Source organism: Colobus angolensis, unplaced genomic scaffold, assembly GCF_000951035.1.
Source record: "Colobus angolensis palliatus isolate OR3802 unplaced genomic scaffold, Cang.pa_1.0 Scaffold20, whole genome shotgun sequence".
NCBI classification, from domain to species: Eukaryota; Metazoa; Chordata; class Mammalia; order Primates; family Cercopithecidae; genus Colobus; species Colobus angolensis.
The window spans coordinates 3120982-3142350 of NW_012115155.1; the positions used below are offsets into that span (position 1 = coordinate 3120982).

General features: G+C 52.0%; 1 protein-coding gene across 1 annotated transcript in view; it reads left to right on the forward strand.

Annotated features, from left to right (window-relative positions):
- GLI2 (GLI family zinc finger 2) overlaps positions 1-21369 on the forward strand; it is a 201496-nt gene that overhangs the window by 131070 nt on the left and 49057 nt on the right. The window contains exon 3 of the mRNA XM_011941641.1: positions 5250-5355. Within this exon, the coding sequence (XP_011797031.1) occupies positions 5250-5355 (106 nt within the window). The remainder of the gene's footprint in view (positions 1-5249; positions 5356-21369) is intronic.

Below are 21369 nucleotides of genomic sequence, written 5' to 3' on the forward strand. Positions count from 1 at the left end.
AGTACTTGATACAAGGTAGATGCATGCATGCATAAATAAATGAGAGAATGAATATTTCTAGATGACAGCTATTCATACTTCACAACTGCTAGTGTGAAGTATGAGGGTGAGCAGAGGGGTCTGGGCAGGTCCCTGATCTTACTCCTTGCACCTTCCCCGACTAGCTGACCTTATATATCCTTGTCCATCCTGGGACAAACACCGCGCTACTGTATTGGGATAGTAGTGCCGGAGGCCCTACTCACTGAAGGCCTGCTGCATGCTGGGTGCTGGGCTGGGCTGTGTGGGGAAAAGACTATGAGACCACCAGTCACTTACTGCCCGACGGATCATTGCTCATATGGAAGTAGAGTCACACCGCCCTGAGCCTTGATGTTCTTTCCTGAAAACTGAGAATAAGAGCGAGGTTAAGGGTAAAACTAAAGGTGCTGTCGGCAAAGCCCCATAAGGCAGTAGATGTTGCTGGAGACGAGGCCCCGCACCATCAACTCTGGTGCTGGAGACGAGGCCCCGCAACACCAACTCTGGTGGGCACGTTGCCACTCTGCCCCGGCCAGCCTCACACATCACCGCCAGGACAGGAGGACCCACTAACACATGTCCCCAGGCCCCTCCTGGGGACTCTAGGGGTGAGGGAGGGGTGCACGGTGCAGCCTGCACATTCCAGAGGTGACCCAGGCTCCTGGAGAGCAGCAGAGCTGGTAGGAGGTGCCGCCTGCAGCCCTGCCTGCCTAGAGGAAGAGAAAGCGCTTCCCCTGTAACCTCCACAGCCTCCACCCAGGGAGCTGCCGGAAAACAGAGGGCAGCCCCCGCTGTAACAGGACTCTGTGGGACCCCTCCCCACGCCGCTTTCTGGAAGCCTCAGGCCCCTCCTCCAACACACACAACATGCACATACACACAGCAATACACACATACACATACAGCAAACACACACACATACACATGTATACACAGCAACATACACACACACCACATGCACATACACACAGCGGCACACATACACATACAGCACACACACAGCAACACACACATACACACAATAGCACACACATACACACAGCAACATACACATACAACACACATACATACACAGCAACACATACGTACACATACACACAGCAGCACACACCACACACAGCATATGCACATACAGCAACACACATGCATATATACACAGCAACATGCACGTACACACAGCAACATATACAACATACACACATATACACATATACAACATACAGCATACACATGCATGTATACACAGCAATACACATACACATATAACATCCATGTACATGCACACAGCAACACACACAGCACACATATGCACACATACACAGCAATGCATACATACACATACTACACATAACATCCACATACAGCAACACACACATCGCATGCAGATACAAAGCAACACACACAGCACACATATACACACATACACAGCAACACATACACATACTACACATAACATCCACATACAGCAACACACACATCACATGCAGATACACAGCAACACACATACACATACAGCACACATGCACATACACACGGCAATACACATACACACAAAGACACACACATACTACAACAGAGACACACACCACACACTACACACATACACACAACTGCATGTACTCACACATGCATGCACAGCACACGCATATACATACACCACACACGCTACACTTAGACACATACCACACACATATGCAAACACACCCCACACACGTACTTACACACACACACACACACACCCCCCACGGCTTGGTCTTGTGGGGCAGAGGGGCAGCCTCAGTGGTACCTCTACTTCATGTTTGCCTGGTAAACCCCTGGAGCTCGCAATGTTCCATAGATTTTATAGACCTGGGTGAAATTGCCTGAATCGTGAATCCTGAGCAGAGCATGTCAGCTCATAGCTGGCAGTAGGGTGGGGTGGTCTGTTCTCTGATCCATTAGGAGACCCCTCTGCTCAGTCTCTGTACGAGCAAGACCATAAATGGTAGGCACACCAGGATGCTGGGGGATGGCCTGTGTGAAGACCAAGGAATCCTGGGCTGAATGCAGCTTCCTGGGGTCGCTGGGAAAACCCAGGAGCTGGTATTTGCCAAGTGCTGAGAGCAGAGCTGTGGACTGCGTGTGCATTTGTTAACTAAAGTACATAGCAAGGTAGGGACGTGGCAGGGCAATGGGGGCCTGGGATCACCCTGGCGCTTGGGAGCTGCTTCTGAGTGTCATTTAGGCTGGGTGGAGGGAAAAGCCATCCAGAGCCTTGGATTCTCCTCCTGGCACTGTCGTTTTTCAGTCCTGCGACTTTGGGCAAGGCCATGAATCATTCTTGGCTTCCATGTCCTCATCTCTTTAATGGGCATAGTGACACTGGTTGCATCAGGGGGCTTCTGGATGTGCAAGGAAACATTTAGAAATACACACCACACACACACACACACACACACGCACACACGTTTTTATTTTGTTAGCAAAATACTGGAATCTGGTCTGCCCTGCTATGTTTTTAAGGCCCTTTTCTACACATTTGGGAAAGCGATCACTGTTTCACTGCTGACTCCCTGGGGATCCAGTGGTCTCTTTGTCTGTAGGTAAGCAGTGCTTGGCCCCCCACCCTCCCTAGGGTTTGCACCCAGTATGAGCCACTTGTCCTGTGCCTCACATAAGTAAATTCATAGTTTGATGATGGACTTTGGAGGCTCCAAACATGAGTGCCACTTGTCCTCCTCAGCAGTGACACTTATTGAGTGCGTCCTATCTGCACAGGCTCTGGGCGAAGCACCTCCTCTATGTGGGTTTTTTACGTCTTCACAGCAGCCATGTAGGTAGTTACTGTTATCCATTTTCAGATGAACAAATGGAGACTCAGAGAGGCAAAGAAACTTGCAAAAGTCATGCAGCAGGTGAGCGAGCTCTGACCCTCAGGGTCTCCAGCCTCCGGAGCACCTAGTGGTCCTGTCACAGCGGCCTTAGTCACAGCCACATGCCCAGCTCACCTGTATGGGGCCAGGGCCTCAGAGAAAAGGTGGTCCTTCCAGCACTCGGGGGCTCTGGAAGTGATAGCTGGGCCAGAGGCTTGGACTACATGCCTGCGACCAACTCCTCTTTGAGTCTGAGTTGGGCAAACTGATTGAATCACGGTGAGATTTGCTTTTGTTTTTCCTGGTCCCCATGGAAAGTGCCAGTATTGTGAAATTATGAAGATGGAGTTGAACATGTAAAATTTAAAGTTAAAATTTCAGGAGAAAAATGTCTTCCCATTAAGAATCCATTGTGTTCAACCCAAGCATCCATTGACAGGTGGATGGACAAAAAAAAGTGGTCTATCCAATACAATAGATTATTATACAGCCTTAAAAAGGAAGGAGATTCTGGCATAGGCTGTAACATGGATGAACCTTGAGGACATTATGTGAAGTGAAATAAGCCAGTCTCAAAAGGACAAATACTGTATGATCTTTCTTGCATGACACAGCTCGCATGGGAAATTCATAGACGCAGGAGGAAGAATGGTGGATGCACAGGAGCTGGGGGAGAGGAATGGGAGTAAGTGTTTCGTGGGTGCAAAGTTTCAGTTGTGGAGATGGATGGTGGTGATGATTGCACAACAATGTGAAGGTGCTTAATGCCACTCAACAGTACGTGTAAAAAAATGGTTTAAATGGGCCTGGAGTGGTGGCTCACGCCTGTAATCCCAGCACTTTGGGAGGCCAAAGTGGGCAGATCACAAGCTTAGGAGATCGAGACCATCCTGGCTAACATGGTGAAACCCCGTCTCTACTAAAATAATTACACACAAAAAAATTAGCTGGGCATAGTGGCGGGCGCCTGTGGTCCTATCTACTCGGGAGGCTGAGGCAGGAGAATGGTGTGAACCCGGGAGGCAGAGCTGGCAGTGAGCTGAGATCACACCACCGCACTCCGCCTGGGAGACAGTGAAACTCCGTCTCAAAAAAAAAAAAAAAATAAGAAAAGGTTTAAATGGTAAATTTTAGGTGTCTTTACTACAAGAAAAAAAAAATGGAATTCATAATATTTATGGTATTGTACCAGAATCTGTTTGCACAGAAACAGTTAGTAGCATTATTTTTCTGCATTTTTTGTTTGTTTGTTTCTTTTTTGTTTTTTTGAGGTGAAGTTTCGCTCTTTGCCTATAATCCCAGCACTTTGGCAGGCCGAGGCATATGGATCACCTGGGGTCAGGAGTTCGAGACCAACCTGGCCAACATGATGAAACCCCGTCTCTCCTAAAACTTTGTCTGCATTTCTTAGCCTAGCAGTCAGCTGACCTGTACATACCTATCACAAACCCATCCACATTTCTTTAAAATATTAGAAATCCAAACTTAACCCTGCTTCCCACTGGCCTGTGGCCTTCAGATTGAAGGAGAGTCGACTAAGAAATCCCCACTTCTTAGCCCTTTTCCCAGTATAACTACTTTGTTAAAATCCGTGTTTTCCTAAAGCCTATAATTATGTTTGCCTCCAGGGTACCCAGGAATTTTTTTTTAATAAATAAAGAGCACCCTACAATTATCGTGATGATTTGTTGAGGGCAGGCCAAGTTCAGACAGGAGGCTGACTCAGCTCTGGAAACTGACACACACGTGCTGGCGTTTTTGATCCTGGGGGCACCCGACAGCGTTCAGGGGTCAAGAATTAATATTAAGAGCTGGAGAACTAACAGATCCACATAGATGTCCACTTTATCCTGCCAGCAAAACGGGACAGCAGCTGGGTGGGCTTTGGCTCCGTGAGGCTGGCGGCACCATCTGTGGACCGCCTTCACAAATGACTCTAGGTAAATACCTCCAGCCTGCGTGCAGGGCAACATCCGGATGCCGTAACCTGGTGCTGCTGGAGCCACACGCAGCCGGGGCCGGCGTGGGCAGAACCCGGCGGAGTTGGAGCCTGTCGCTCTGTCAGCCCTGATTTGCGGGCTGAGCCCAGTTTCGTGGCCCTGCCTGTAATCTCCCCGAGTTCAAAGAGTGCTTAGCTGCTTGTCTTTGTCAAGAGCGCAGTTGGGGATCTTTTATGTGGAAGATGTAGGATTCTCGGGCGGACTTTGATTATTTATTCATCCCCCTTCGTGGGTGTGTGATCGCGCAGGCACCACGGAGCCCCTTGTCCTGGCTGCTCTTGCTATGAAATTCATTGAGCTTTAAAGCCCTTTGAAAGTAGCTTTTTGAGGGAGGGGAAAAGTTTTTGAAGTCTTGTTTCTCTCTCCCCCTCTGCAGTGCCGCAGCATCTCTTGCCACCCTTCCATGCGCCCCTACCAATTGACATGCGACACCAGGAAGGAAGGTACCATTACGAGCCTCATTCTGTCCACGGTGTGCATGGGTAAGTCCTGCCCTCTGCCTGCGGCTCCTGGCGTGCAGTCACCTGCCACGGCTGAGGCTACAGCCTCAGCCACATCTCCTGCCTCTGTCTTTCTTTTGGGGTTCCTGATCTACATTGTCCTGAGCGGGCGATCACCTTTGCCATCATGGCCTGGGACCCTGTGTGAGCATGTGGGTGGGCAGCATATAAACACCAACCACCCCCAGCCCACATCACCACTTCTAAGGCTCTGGGCTTGCTTGGTGTATCTATACATGGTTTGGAGCTCTTTCTTCATCCACGAAGTGGGACTCCTCTCTAGGTCTAAGATCCTGCATAAGTAAAGCGATCTTAGCTATATATTGTTCCAGCGTAATAATTCAGAGCACCCTTTTTCACTTCGTCAAGTCTCCCCCTTTGAATAGTAAATTGTGTAGTCACTGTACTTAAAAGGACAAGCTCAAAGTGATGCTTTGGGGCCCTTCCTATTCCTAGCTTTGAGGTCCCCAGGTAGAAGGGGTGGGGTCACCGTGTGGTCTCCACCTGCCTACCCCTGTCCCCGTCATACCCACCTGGGGCCTCTAAGCCCATTGGCTGGTGTCATTTTCTTGGCCTTTAGCACTCAAAGTCTTGGTCCCTGGCTCTCCTTCCAGGAAAGGAGGCCCTTCCTTCCAGGAAATAGGGTCCCTCCTTCTCCCTACCCCCGAACTCTGCTGCTCCCCATACCTGCCTCCAGGATAGCTCTTGCAAAGGTCAGCCAGCCCCAAGACCCCTCTCAACCCAGCATCTTCACGCCCACACCCTCCGGCCCCTCACCTGTTCATGCCAAGCTGCTTCTGTGGTTCTGTCCCGTGTCTCCGTGCCTGGGGCTGGTTGCCTGCCCAATGTGCCTGGAATCTCCCCCTATCAGGCCACCTCCAAGCCTCAACCAAGGAGTCACCTCCTCAGGGGCACTGTGATCCTTCACACTGAGCGGGGGCTGCTGCCCTGGATCCACAGGATCATCATCCATTTTTGCACCTGCCTCCCAGCCGGCTCTGAACTCTCCTCCCACCTCTGTGTCTCAACGGCTGACAAGAATAGGTATACAACCAGTCCTCGCTGAGTGGAGAGAGAGCCTCTCCCCACCCGCCACCTATGAAGGCACATCCTCCTGCCTCTACCATTTCCCATCCCAGTGAAGTCAGTCGACACTCACTGGGCCCTCACTGTACTCACAGCATTGTGCCTGAGCAGAGTCCTGTTTCAGGACACCCACTGCCTCCCCAAGATGGAGCAAACCAGGGACTTTTCCTTTCTTTTTAAAAATTGTTTTACTTTTAAATATTTTACTTTGAAATAATGAAGGTCGTACAAGAACAGTTCCAAAAACCATAAAGGCTTTCTTGTATACACTTCATGCAGCTCCTCAAATGTTGACATCTTACGTAACCCGAGACAGACAGAATGCTGTTAACTCACCCGCAGAGCTTATCCACATTTGCTCAGTTGCCCACTAGTGTCTTTTTACCCAGTTCGAGACCCAGTCCTGGATCCCACGTGGTACTTGGTTGTCGAGACTCCTTCGTCATCTCCTGTCTGGGACGGTTCCTTAGTCTCTTTTGTCTTTCATGACCTTGGCAGTTTTAAAGAGTACAGGCCAGTCACTATATAAGATGTCTCTGGGTTTGGGTTTGCCTGATCGATGCTGTTTCGTGATGACATTCAGACCACGCATTTTGGGAATAATACTGTAAAAGTGGTATGTGTCCTTTGCAGGCGTCCTGTCAGGAGGCCTATGATCTTCAGGCTTCTCATTGCTGGAAACGTTGATCACTTGGTTATGAGGCTGTCTGCTGGCTTCTCCGCTTTCAAGTTGTCCCGTTCGTAATTAAGAAGTATCTTGTGGGGTAATACTTAGAGGATATGGGAATATGCTGTTTCTTATCATATTTCCATCTGCTCACTTACACATCCATCGATGCTTCTTGCCAGAAACAGTCATTACTAGTGTTTGCCAAATGGCGATTTTCTGTTTCTATCATTTTGTCCACATTTAGTGGTTGGAATTCTCCTGTAAGGAAAAGCTGTCCCGCCTCCCACATTTCTTTATATATTTGATTGTCTATTGTTATGCACATGGATGCATGGTTATTTATACTCTGTGATTATCACTATTTATTATGTTGTTCTAGTTGTCCCAGATTTGGCCATTGGGAGTCCTTTCCAGTTGTCCTCTGTGTCTTGTTGACATGTTGGGAACTTTTTGTTTTATTTCAGTGTGCGTACCTGGTTCTCACTCGACTAGGATCCGCTGCAGCAGCCTTGTTTCTGCCTGGTGGGTGTTGGGGTGATTTCCACCCTCTGCTCACCTCCAGGGCGCCTCCACCTGCAGGTGGCTGAGACCACTGCCGGAGAAGCCTCTGGAAGGTGCCTGTGTTTGGAACTAGTTGGGCCACCCAAAAATTGCTCAGTCGGTGGCATCTGAGACTCCTAGGAGCACCCAGGGAGCTCGGTCCCTATTTGGGAGGCGGTTGCTGTTGCTGATTCTTGCTCACGAGTCATGTTTGGCTGGTTCGGTGACATGGATCCTGGGCATAGCAGGCCTGCCTCAAAGTGCTTCCTGCAGAGGATGTTGGTCAGGAGACCCGGGCAATGCTGAGAGCTTCGTGCAGAGAGAGTCCATGCTGGACTGCTTCCCCCTGCAGGTGAATGTCCTGACTCACCTCTCCCTACACACCTGAAGTATGTAGAGGCACCATCAGAAGTGTAGGAAGACCCCAACAGTGATGACCACCATTCCTCATCGTAACTGACCTTGTGAACAGGCCCTGCTATAAATGCTTTTATGTGCGCATGCCATTTAATCTTCTCAACAACCCAAAAGAGAGTCATTTTGTGTTTTTCCATTTTACAAATGAAGGAGCCAAAGCAGCACAGAGTGGGTAGATGACTAACCCTATGGCTCACCCACTTTGGAAGTTAGAAATCAAGTTCCAGCCCCCTGAGCTCAGGCCCTCCACCGCATGCTGGCCTTTCTTGTGGGCGCATAAGTATGGACCACGGGTCCCTCGGGCGAGTCCAGCTGAGCCCTTCTTGACAGCACCTCAGCCCTTCGTTAGGGCGCTGCCCCGAATCCAATCGCTCCCAGAACCCCTGGCCAAGCAGCAGCAGTGTCCCCTGCGGGTCTGTTGTGGGTAATGCAGATCCTTAAGCCATAGCCCAGTCCCACTGAGTCAGAGACTCGGGGGAAGGGGCCTGTGTCTATGTATGCCATGCTTTGCAGGTAATGCAGCTGCAGGCTCCGGCTTGAGAGCCCTGGCTGCAGGCAGAGCCCCCGCTGAGAAGGGGGACCCTCAGTGCCGTCCTTCCCTGTGCAGGTGGGAGCCCTCAGCCGGGAGGGGGCCTGGGTCTTTACCAGGCTTTGCCATGCTCCAGCTCTGGGTAGGGCCTGCTTCCTTCCCTGGGCAGTGAGGGTTGGGTGTGAGCAGAGCACCTGGAGAAGGGGGCCATGGATGCTGGCATGCAGCAGGGAGGGGTGGCCCAGCCAGAGGCCTGCAGGGACAGCCTTGTCTCTCCTGGCCTACACAGCTCTTTCACTGGTTGGATTCCTGAAGAGATTCCTAAGGCTGCTGTAACTAATTACCACAAATTTCATGACTTAAAACAATGTAAACTTATCCTTATATTGTTCTGGAGGTCGCAAGTCTGACGTAAGTCTAATGGTGCTTAAAGTCAAGGAGTTGGCAGGGCTGGTTCCTTCTGGAGGCTCCAGGAGAGACTCTGGCATTTCTAGGTTCTGGAGGTTGCCTGCATTCCCTGGCTTACAGCCCCATCCTCACACACATCACCTTTCCCCCCTTGCTCTGTCCTCACCTCGCCTTCTTCCTGGTCTGTGGGAGTTTCCTCCCCTGCTTCTCTCTTCTAAGGACACCTGCCATTGCTTTTCGGGCCTACTGGGATAATCCACTTGTGGCTCCCATTTCAAGATCTTTAAAGCAGTCGCGTCTCCAAAGTCCCATTTGCCGTAGAAGGAAACACTTACAAATGCCAGGGATTAGGGTGTGGATGTTCTTGGGGGGTGTTATTCAGGTTATTTGGGATCACTGAGCCCCAGTGTGGAGTCTGGCATCAACCAGTAGAATGTAGTAAAGCATATTTATAATTTGCATGGGTCTGCAGCAGGCCAGGCATGGCCCTGGGCCCTGGTGTATTGTACTGGTGAATCTTCCTGATTGCTCTACGAGATGGGGATTAAGCTTCATCTTGCAGATGCAGAAATTGAGGCTCGGAGAGGCACAGCGACTTCTATGTGACATCCCTGCAAGGTAGTTACTTCTGTGAGGGCAAGGAGACGAGGCTCTGGGGTGCAGATCTCCTCCCCAGCCAAAGAGGGGCTAGTCTGGTTAAGCCCCAGTGATGGGCAGCAGTATGGTGCTCCCAGAGCCCTCCATCCCACCCAGTCCTGCTGGGGTGGGCTTCCAGCAGCTCCACACTATCCTCAGGACAGTTGGTTCTGGCCAGGCCAGGTAGGGGACACAGCAAGACCCTCAGGGCTGGCCCTGGGCTCCGGCAAGCCCACGCCCTCACCTCTTCCACCCCCAGTGCCCCGGGTGGGAACCAGGACAAAGCCTGTGAGGAAAATGGCCCCATGGCTCTGCTTCCATGATGAATGTGGTTGGAGCCTGGTGGAGCATCCCGATCCATCAAGCCCGTGTTGTAGCCCGCTTCTCCCTGCCAGCACCAAATGTGTCTAATTACACAGATGTTTGCACAGCAAATGAGCTGCGGTGTCATCTCATTTCTGTGTCAGCTGAGCCTGAGCCTCTGCCTGCTGCCCTGAGCTGGTGACCATTTCGTGGGTGTGCCCACCACTCAGCCCTTGCACCTCCTGCTTTCCACTGTTCAAGCACGCAGACCCCTCCCCGTTCTTTCTCAGGATCCTGATAGCTCCAGGGAGGGCACACCCAGTGAGTGCAGGCTCCAGAGAGGTGTTCCCTGCACTCTCTCATTCTGCCCTGACCTCTGCCCCTCGAGAGTACCTTGGTTATCACCCAAGAGCCTGCCAACGTCAGTTCTCAGCCTGCCAGGCTACCCGCCCCGGGACCCATTGCGGAACCCCCTAGCTGTGGTTAACATGAATTAACTAACCTCAGCTCTCTCCTGTGTAGAAGGGCCAGATCTGCTGAGACAACCCACAGAAACCAGCCAACTGAGTTATTTTGAGAAGGAAACAGGGTAATGCGAGTAAAGCATCTAGAACACTTTGGAAACATGCAATGGATATGAGCAACAGTCATGATCATTATTGTTATCCTCACTTGCTGATTTGAGAAGGGGGCCGTGGCAGGCTGGGAGACTGGGTGGCTGAGGCTGGCCACAGCATGTCCTTGGGAGAGTTGACTGTCCGGGAGCTGCAGCGTGAAAGTGGGGGAATGGGCTGAAGGAGTGCTGTGGTGCGGCGTGGGGAGGGGGTCTTTCCTTCCCCCAGTTGAGGAATTTGAACTTTCTCCTTTTGGCAACCAGGAGCAGCAGGGAGTGGTCAGATTTATTTTCAGGCAACTACAGGAGCAGTTAGGGAATGGACAGGAGAAGGACAGGAGCTGTGGTGAGAGGACCTGCCAGAGCTGCTACAGTGGCCCTGGGGAGAGGGGAGCAGGACCAGGGCCGACCACCTGGCTGTAAACAGGCAGCTGCATGTGGGGAAGGCAGGGCATGGAGGTTGGCGTGAAGACAGCCACGCAGCCCAGCCCAGCTCAGTGATCTCCTCATAGACACCCAAGTCCACTCCTCTGCAGAGCACCCTTCCCGGTCACTTAAGGTTCAAACCCACAGCAGGCTTGCATGGCTTACTGATGCTCACGTGGTTCCTCCAGGGGAGGAAAGTCACCACCTGTGGACTCCTGCTGCAGTGTCTTTGGGCTGCACAAACCACAAGGGATGAGGAGACAAATAGGACAGGGGTGTGATTGCTGGTCAAGCAAGGTTCTCTTGAGACTCCCATGGGGACATCCCTAAGTCTCCAAGAGTCCACACAAGGACGAGAAGAGAAGGCCGGCTGTGAATAGGGACACACAGCCCCAGCAGTCTTTCCAATCTTGTGATGCTAACAGGAAAGAGAAGCTCTTCGGATGCCCTCTGGGCCCCCTGCCTCCCAGAAATAGGCTTGCCAGGGTGTCATGGGGAGCAAGGCTGAGGTGTGACGAGGAAGGGTCCCCCAGCTGGTGCTCCCCGTTTCCTCGGTGTATGTGGTCACACAAACATGAGTCTGGCCTGCCCTGGGCCAACATTAACTTGTGTCCTGGAGGGGAATGTAGCAGTCCATGCTCCTGGTTCGGGAGGCTGGGGTGGACCTTCAGCTCCCTATGTTGCTTTTGAGGACCTTTCCAACCCTGCCCTGCCCTGCCCTGCCCTGCCCTGGGGCTTCAGAAAGGACCAGTTTCAGCTGCGTTCTGCCCAGAAGGGCGTATAGAAACTGCCCCATGCAGCGGTTCCCAAACCTGGCTGCAGATCTGAACAAACAAGGTATGTCTTAAAGACGCCCATTCCCAGGCCCTGGCCCCAGGAGTTCTTGTTAACCTTCAGACTAGGGTGAAACCCGGAAATCTGCTTATTTACAGGCACCCACAGGCTGGCGTTTGGGGACCACTGCAGGCCCCCCTGCTTGCTTGGCCTTCGGGAAAGCAGGCCCAGAGCTGCTTGTTGGCTTCCTGGACTCATCACTGACAGCACCTCGCCACCGAAACACGGGTTGTTAAAAATCCCCTGGTTCCTCATGATAACCCGTTCACAGACAAGTCCCTCCATGTTGACCTAAACTTACTCATATTCTCAGCTTGCAAAAGGCAGTGAATGTATGAGGTGGGAACAGCTGCAGTATCTCAGCCTTCCTTTCTCCTGCCTGGCACCGTCTGACCTCTGACATCCATGACTCCACCCCCAACCTGACCACTGCTGATGGCTTCCTGCAGATCTCTTGATCCTGAGCTGTAGTTGGTTTGCATTGCATTGGCAGTCACGACCCAAGGCCACTCTTCCTGGAGGAGAGACGAGAGGGCTCTTGCTGGCACAGATGGCTCAGGGTTGTAGCTATCAACCCAGGCCCAGGTATGTTAGGGCAAGAGAGTGAATGCCAGCTGGTGGGCATGGGGACCTCACCTCCCTTTCATCTGCACACTTGGTCACGCCCAATGCGCATTACCCAGGGCCTCCAGAGACAGCATTAAGAGTGTCTGAAGCCCCACTTGGTCCCCGAGACTGCTTGTTAATGGGGATGTTTAGCCCGGTGTCGGTGTGCCTTCACTTAAGAGAGTAGTTTCTTTGCTGCTACAGGGCTGAACTCATGAACTTTCCAGTCTGGGGGGATTTGAAGATTGCTTTTTCCAAGGTCAGTGTCCCATAAAGACTGCACCATTCGCCATGAGATTAATGAACACAGCAGCCTGCTCAGCCTGTGACTCACCAGTGTCATCCTGGGCCCTTATGACTCTGTCCTCAGTCATTCACTGAGGCGGGTCGGTTGAGCAGAAAGATATTTTCTTCTTGATTCTTGGCACAGCACCCAAGGTTCACGATTCATAGAGGATTGGCTTTGTTTGTTTTTTGGGAAGAACCTTCTCCTCCCTCTGCAAACATGCTTCTTTCTTTTCAGAGCCTAGAGGAAGGAGGAGACTTCCGAAGGGCATGTCCACCTGCCCCCTGGGATGAGATGCTGGGTAGGCCCAGCGTCACTCACCAGGCGACTTGTCCCTCCTTTCCACATGGGTCCACACTGCCTCTCCATCTCCAGGGAGCTCTTCCTTAAAACCAGCTGTTGCTGACCACTTCTTCAGAGCAACTGGACAGCAGATAGACAGGGAGCCCAGAAACCCTGGATCCAGGCGATGTGTCGGGCAGCAAACCCTCCTTCCACGGCTGTCTGAGGGTGGACTGACTAGATGTGGAGCCTTGGCTCACTGTGATGTAAACGGCCCTGAGACCCCATCAGGCAGGCCCCTTCCCCTCTCTGGGCTATGGGATGCTCAGGTCAGACCAGCAGAGGAGCAGTAGCAGGAGTCTGTGCCCAGCCCCTGGCTTATGTCATGTCACCCTCCCTGCAAGGAAGGCAGTGCTCTCACTCCCCACTTCATAATTGGGGAAACTGAGGCTTGGGAAGGCTGACTGCCTTTCTGGTGATACACTCCTAGTAAGTAGCATAGATTACTTACTGGGCATTTTGATCCCCCACCCCTTGCTAAAATCTTCCCCAGCTCTGAGAGCTTCAGATTCCCAAAGCCAAGAATGCACTGGCTGGGCTGCGTGGGACAGACAGCTCATTTATAATGGAATCTGGCCTGTAAAAGTTTAACGAGGAGCGTGTCTGATAAGATGGCCTGGTCTTTGATCTTTGCTGAACGCCAATCCCTCGCAGAAGAGGAGCTGCCTGGCTCTGGGCTTTGGAGAGAGCCGTGGTGGTCAGCCAAGAGCAGGAGGGGCCGGGGAGTGGAGCAAATCTTAATGTGCTGGCCGAGGCGGGCGTGCCGTCGGGGAGGGGCTGCGGCAAGATTGGGGTGACCTTTTCAGTTCCTCTGCTGTCCCTCAGGGCCCCCACTGTCAGACATTTCCCCTCCATACCCCCAGGATATAGACAGAACAGGGTTGAGGCCTGGGCTCACAGCTTGCCTAAGCTGCCTATACTCTTCACATCCTTGGGCTTGCTTAACCCCACAAGCCTCAGTGGCCCCATCTCTAAAATGGGGACATAGCGGCTCCCTGTGTGAAATGGTTGTGAGGACTAGATGGGTGTCTGTAAAGCATGTAGAACCACACCTGGGACATACCAAGTGGCGGACAGTGCCCTGCTCTCATCACTGCTCTGCTGACATTAGAAGGAAAGCCACGTTTCACGGCAGACACCCTGCAGGGTGCTGGGCCAGTGGTGTCCTATTCAGTCCTCCCAACACCCTGTAAGGTGGGGGATTTTTCCTCGATCCATAGAAGAGAGAACTGGACATTCCCAGAATTTAAGAACTCCCCAAGATTGCTCAGCTCATGAGATCCCACCAAGCCAGAGCTCTTCCCTATGCCGTGATTGTCCTCAGAGAGGAAAGAGAGTCTCGCCATGGTTCTCAGGGCTGCAGTGTGTTGCTTCTGTCTGCAGACATGGAAACAGAACAGTAATCAACCCAAAAGAATTCTTCACTAACAGTAAAGTTTTAGGCATTGGTGGGGTGGATTGGCCTTTGAGGCAGGGAGTCCTCTTAGACCGCGCATGTTCAGATTGTCCACCCAGTGGAAGCTGACGCCACTGCCAGATGCATTCATTTATTCAGCCTAACTCATTGTTGCTGGATTTATTGCACCCCAAGTGCTGTCACTTGAGGCCACTCCTGCCAGCCCGAGTCAAGATGTGTTGAGGGAAAATGTGAGCAGTGCCCTGCCCCTGAGGCACTGCTTGAAAAGGTCAGAAATTGCTGCTGCCCTCAAGCCTCTCTCACTGCAGCCAGCACTGCAGCATTGATGGCATGTCTGGTGCCCATGAAGAAGTGTGCTGGACATGTCAGGAGCCCCATCCCTCAATCCTCTCCTTCCAGGGCTGCACCTCTGAAATGTACACTTGGCCTGTGCTGCCCAAACAAAGGAGCAAGAGTTCAGAGTTGCTTAACTCAGTGGGGTATGTTCTTAGTACTCGTTCCTCTGAGGACACTCACCCAGGGACCATGTGTGCCAGCCTCATGCCAGGCACTGGGGATGTGGACCCAAGGAGGCACAGTCTTTTTTAATAGAATTTTTATTTGTATAAATGTATGGGATGCAAGTCCAATTTTGTGACATGCGTAAGTTTTGTAGTGGTGAAGTCAGGACTTTTAGAGTATCCATCACCTGAATAGTGTGCATTGCACCCACTGATTTCTCAAACTTCATGCCCCTTCCACCTCCAGGAGGCACAGTCTTGCTGCCCACATAGACCCCATGATCTGGTTGGGGAGAGGGCAGAAATTGGGCAAAATGACAGAGTGGTATGCTGGAAGAGGGGTATGGGGAGCCCAGAGCACCAGGAATACAGGAACAGAAAGCGTTTATCAGCAGGGAGGCATTAAAGCCTCCCCCCACCTCCCAGCCTTTCCCCAGCCCCACCCACCAAGGGCCCCACCACCTTCTTAGGGTTGCCCTGTTCCAGTGAGGGGCCTCCACTTCCAGGCAGACACCAGTGCCACTAAGGAGGGGAATCTTCTCAAAGCACATTCTCGTGAAGGCTTGGTAAAAATCAGCAGCATACCCACCTCTAAGAAGAGATATATCTGAGCTGCTCAGGATTCACCAGCTAGTTTTGACAGGCATCCAGGAAAGGAAATTCCACACACCACTTTGGCAGGCTGGGCCAGAGTTTAAGAATCTCACTGTGGAGGAGTTTCTATCCAGCCCGCCGGCCACCCAGGCCCTTTCTCATCGCTGAAACCCAGGCCTCTAGCAAAATATAATGAAATCTCTCCCACTAACGAAGGCCTCCCCGCCAACCCCCACTCCCAAGACTGCACATCTTACTCTCCTATTTCCTTCTTCCCACCCATGGCTTTAAACCCTTGACTTTCTGGAAGATTCGGTTCAGCAGTGCTCAGCCAAGGGCGGCTTCTGTTACAGACAAAGGCCCCATGTACTCGGAGGTCAGTGGCGCAGTTCACCTGGAGAGGGCCTAAGCAGGACCGACTGCCCCAGGGCCTCCTCCCCGGACCCAGACACATTCCTGGTTCCACTGGACAGAAGGAGCAAACCCAAGGCTTCCTCCAGGCCCCGCACCTCACTCCTCCCCTCCCTACCCTGCTCCACCAAAGTCTTCACTTTGCTAGGAAAAACGTCTCCCTGATAATCCCCTCTTATCTTTTATGCTTTTTGAGTTTTCTGTTTGCAAAAGCTGATAACCTTCTTATTCTGCTCCCCGGGGAAAGCTGATAAAGGGTCAGTGAATGAAACAACTGTTGTGGACCGTGTGGCTAGATTGTAACCAAGTCCATCTGTATTACCTCCTTGGTAGGCACAATTTTATAACTTAATTTCCCTACCAAAACATCAGTGTTTACTTAGTAAGAAATCTGCTCTTTGTCAACTGAAAACAGTGATTTCTTTATTAGGGCTCTGCCTAGGGAGTGACAGCTGAAAGCTGGCCAGGTCTGGTGTGGTGTCCGGGTCTGTAATGCGAATGGGGTGAGTGCAGGTCGAATGTATGGGATGGTGTCTGTTGCAGACGGGGCTGGGGATGGCCTGGGGGGAGCCTAGACAACAGGTAGATGTTGTGGCCAAGAGGGCCCATGGAGTAATCGTGTAGATGACTGAGTCCCAGATGCTTTCTAGCAGTCACACACATTCACCACCAGCACCAGCCCTGAGTTCCCCACCAGCACCAGCCCTGAGTTCCCCACCAGCACCAGCCCTGAGTTCCCCACCAGCACCAGCCCTGAGTTCCCCACCAGCACCAGCCCTGCAGGCGCCCTGCTCCCAGAATCCCTATCCATTCAGCCAACTTAAACCGGAGACTACTTCTATCCAGCCATCCTTTTAAAAAAACAAATTGGTCTTATTAATTATTGAAAACACGCAAAAGAACAACAAAAGTGGCTGGGTGTGGTGGCTCACACCTATAATCCCAGCACTTTGGGAGGCTGAGGCGGGGGATCACCTGAGGTCAGGAGCTCGAGACCAGCCTGGCCAACATGGCGAAACCCCGTCTCTACTAAAAATACAAAAATTAGCCGGACGTGGTGGTGGGCACCTGTAATCCCAGCTACTGGGGAGGCTGAGGCAGAAGAACCACTTAAACCCAGGAGGCGGAAGTTGCAGTGAGCTGAGATGATGCCATTGCACTGCAGCCTGGACAACGAGAGCGAAGCTCCGTCTCAGAAAAGGAAAAAAAAAGAACAACAAAGCATGTTTAAGATATCTGAGTAATTATGACATATACACCCTTACTCTATCCCCCCCGCTCACTCTAAGGACTGGGGACGTGCCGGCACATTTGAGGTTCTGTGTGCTCCCCATTCTCCTGCCTCAGGTCCTCCCCACCCCACCATTCTTTGGGATTCGGAGTTTATCACCCCTCACATCTATGACAGTTTGACCTTGTGTCTGACTCCCCTAACAATATATTAATTCGTTTTGCTTTGTCGTGCTTTATATACATGGAATCATTGCGGAGGTATTCTTCGGGAACTTGCTTTCACACTCCGCGTTGTTCTGAAGATTCTCCCGCTAATGTGTGGAGCTCTTCATTCGTTTGGGCTGCTCTGAAGCAGTCTGTGTTGACTGGCATTTGGGATGTGTCTGTTTTTGCTAATTTGAACATGACTGCAGAAACACTTTTATGCCATCCTCTGGGCCCCAAGTGTGGGGTTATTTAAAGTAAATGCATGTCTGGGAATGGAAATGCTGAGTCACAGGGGATTCATGTTCTCATCCTCCTAGACATTGCCAGACTTCGCCCACTGGTTTTGCCAACACTCGCTCCCACCAGCAGAGTTTGAGAGCTGGCCTCGCCCCGTATCCTTGTGATATCCTTGCCCCATCACTTTGGAGGTGATAGCCTCTACATTTTAATTTTTGCCAAGATGACTTTTTTCTGTGATTTTAATTTTCTGTTTCCCTTATTACTAATGAACCTTGAGTGTTCGTTCACATGCTTATTGGCCACTAATGTTTCCTTCTTGGGAAACGCCTGTTTGGTTATTTTGCCCATTATTCTATGATGTTGTCTTTTTCCCATATTTGAAGAAGTATTTTGCACACCGAGGTTACCCCTTCTGTGGTTAGCAATATGTGCTGTGAATATCCTCTCCCAGTTTGTGTCTGGTCTCTTCACTCCCTTGATGGCAGGTTTGGATGAAGAGAAGTTCCCATTGTAAAGTAGCTCAGGTAGATACCGACATTTCTACTACGGTTTTCCCTACATGTTCTCCGCACACCCAGATGTCTGGTCAGACCTTCAGCCTCTGGACTATGGTGGCTGTTGCCCAGTACAACATGCCCTTGTTCAGCTCTTCTCCCATCTCAGAACACCAGGCCTATACTACTCACCACCTCCATTCCATTCTCTTGTAAGAGTCTGGGCATTGTTCAGATGCCACCTCCTGCAGGAAGCCCTCTCAGATTGCACCAGCAGAGTGGGTGAATTCTTCTCCTCCCACCCTTCTCCCTGCTCCAGCACCCTGTGTACTGTTAGAAGCCTGTAGTCAGTGTCCATTCTCTCTCTGTGACCCCAGAGGTCCTGGCATGGTGATTTGGCCAAAGCACCAATGTGAACTATGGGATTGAGGGCCCGTGATTTCCTGAGCTCGTGGCTGGTCTTGGGAGTGCCTGCCAAGCAGCAGCAGCCTGTCTTACCATCACCATGGCTTCATGGGCACTCAAGTGGTCTGCTGAGATCTGTGCACTTGTGGATTCACAGTAGACCTTGGGAATGTGGGGCACAACACTTGTCAGTCAGGTTTGCAACCACCTGCTCCCTCACTACCTGGGTGCATGCGTGGCCCTGGCCAAGTCTGCCTCAGACCCTCAGCTCCCCACCATCAGTGCCATCAGAGGCCCCTGCTTAGTAAATATCGGCTGATCGGGGAGAGTGATGTGTGGACCCAGACACATATCAGCAATGAATGTCTGGACACTGTGGCCTCAGCTCCCATGCGCAGAGCCTCCCCATGAGGACAGACTGCCACCAGACACACAGGAGAGTGCAGACTGACAAAAGACATAGGCTGCGCTTGGGTTTGAGGAAGGGACAGTTTTCCATTGTTTTCCAAAAGAATTTGCTGTACGGCTCTTAAAAAATGCAAATTCCATCAGTACTTTTTGGAAAGGACTTGATTTCTAGAACTTTTTAAACAAATGTATGGGAAACGGTAAGCAAGCTTGCCAATGTGCAGTTTCACCTACAAAACAAAGCAACAAACCCCAAACCAACAAACGAAAACCCTGGGGAGGAGAGTGAATTCCATGCAGAGGAGCGTTCCGGAGCTCTGTTTCTATTTGTCGGTAGAGCCGAGGGTGGTAGGAGCTGGCCTTGCTCTACAGGGAGGCCCTGGGAGAGCAGACACATGCACGCCCTGTCCTGGCAGTACGAAGTTCCAGTTTGGGGAGGAAGAGAGGCAAGGCGAGCTTTGGGGACTCCAGCTTCCTTTCCAGCAGGTCAGTGGGCCCTGAGGACGCCTGCCCAGCATTTCTGAGAAAGTGGGCACCTGGTCCTGAGCAGCTCAGCGACAGCAAAAAGTTCCCAGCTTCTCCACCCTGGAGCTCCGTGGACCCCACCCATGGCCCTGTGATCCTGGTGGGTGGTAGGCATCTTGGTCCAAAGGCAGGGCTGGTGTACGCAAGCCAGCGGTTCCGAGGCAGGAGGAAATGGCATGCCGGGGCTGTGTGCTGGGTGGATTCTGGCTATGGGGAGTCAGTGACCATGAAATCCAGGCAGTGGGTGGGAAAGCCTGCTCCAGAGCCCTGTGCACATGGGTGTAGGAACGCAGGGCTCAGACACCTTCCTCCACCCCAACACAGGACTTCCCCTTCCCTGCCAGCCTGCCTCAAAGGGAGCATCTACTGGAACTTGGGTCATTCCTAGCAATAACATAGGAGCCCTGCTAAGAGTTTAGCAGGCCGTGCGCCCTCAGAGGCCCCCAGGGGAGACTCCGTCCTTGCCTCTCCCAGCTTCTGGTGCTGCCAGCATTCCTTGGCTCCTGGCCGTGTCCCTGTAGTCTCTGTCTCTCTGTTGCATGGCCGTCTCATCTTCTGTGTCTCAGATCTTACTCTGCTGTCTTAAAAAGACCCCATGATGGCATGTAGGGCCCACCCAGGTAACCCATAATCTCCTCATCTCCAAATCCTTGCCTTAACCACATCTGCCCAGTCCCTTTCCCCAGTAAGTTCTCGTTCACAGGTTCTGGGGGCACAACATGGACATATCTCTGGGAGATCTCATGAGCCCCTTACATGCCTTCCCTCTGCTCCTCAAACAGATTTGTAAGATCACTATTATAACCGTTCTGTGAGGGCACATGCATGCTGCCAGGCAGGAGTGAGCTGAGCTGAGCTGGGACCCATGTCTTCTGCAGTAGTGTCTGTGCTCTTCCCTGGACACACTCTCTGCTTTGTTCATTCATTCATTCATTCATTCATTCATTCAACAGACACGTATTTGAGCATGCTCTATGTCCCTGGCACGTGCAGGGCCAGGTGTGGGGCCAGGTACAGGGCCAGCGAGTGAACAGAAACGGATATAGAAGACAGGGCACGCGTGAACTCGAAGCTGAGGACATCTGGTCATCAGCTGAGATGGACGTGCTTAGTTCAGGGGAAGGAGTCACCGAACACAGAAGCACCGCAGGAGGATCCTGACCTTGACCTGGGGCCAGGGAGGGCCTTGGGTGAGAGGTCCCTGAGCTGGCACCTCTGGGAGGAGAACAGGGGTTAACTGGGTTAAGGGATGAAGAGGGAAAGGGCATGACTGGAGGTGCAGACATCAAGGGGCAAAGCTGTGAGGGACAAGCATGGCCTGTGCCAAGGACCAGAGAGTGGCATACAGGACACAGAGGAAAGAGGCAGGCCCTGGCCACATGGGATTGTGGCCCTTCACCTGCTGCCACTGAGGTCATAAATCACCCCGAGAAGCAGGCACGTGGTGAGATTTGTAGGCTCATACCCCCAAGTGACTGGACCTCCTTTTCTCTTCATCAGCAACAGCCCTTGGACCAGTCTGGGGGCACCTGGGTCCCTGTGTTCCCACCTGCTGCTGCCACTGGCCTCACCATGGCCATGCCACTGGTGCTTTGGGACTCAGCAGTGCTGTCTGTTAAATGGGACACGAAGGACCTGTTCCTGCCTGTATCTGGCCCCACTGACCGGCACAGATCTCAGAGCAAAGCCATCTCTGGCATGCCAAGGGTGGGCTCCTCCTCTGGCTCCAACCGCCCTGATGGCTGGTGCTGAGTCTGGGTGAGTCAGCAGCCCTCAGCTCCACATTGTTCAGCTTCTCCAAGCAGGCACCAAGGCTGGGGCGTGGGGGCCCCAATCCCTGCACTTCCTTCCCTTTCTCTCGCACCT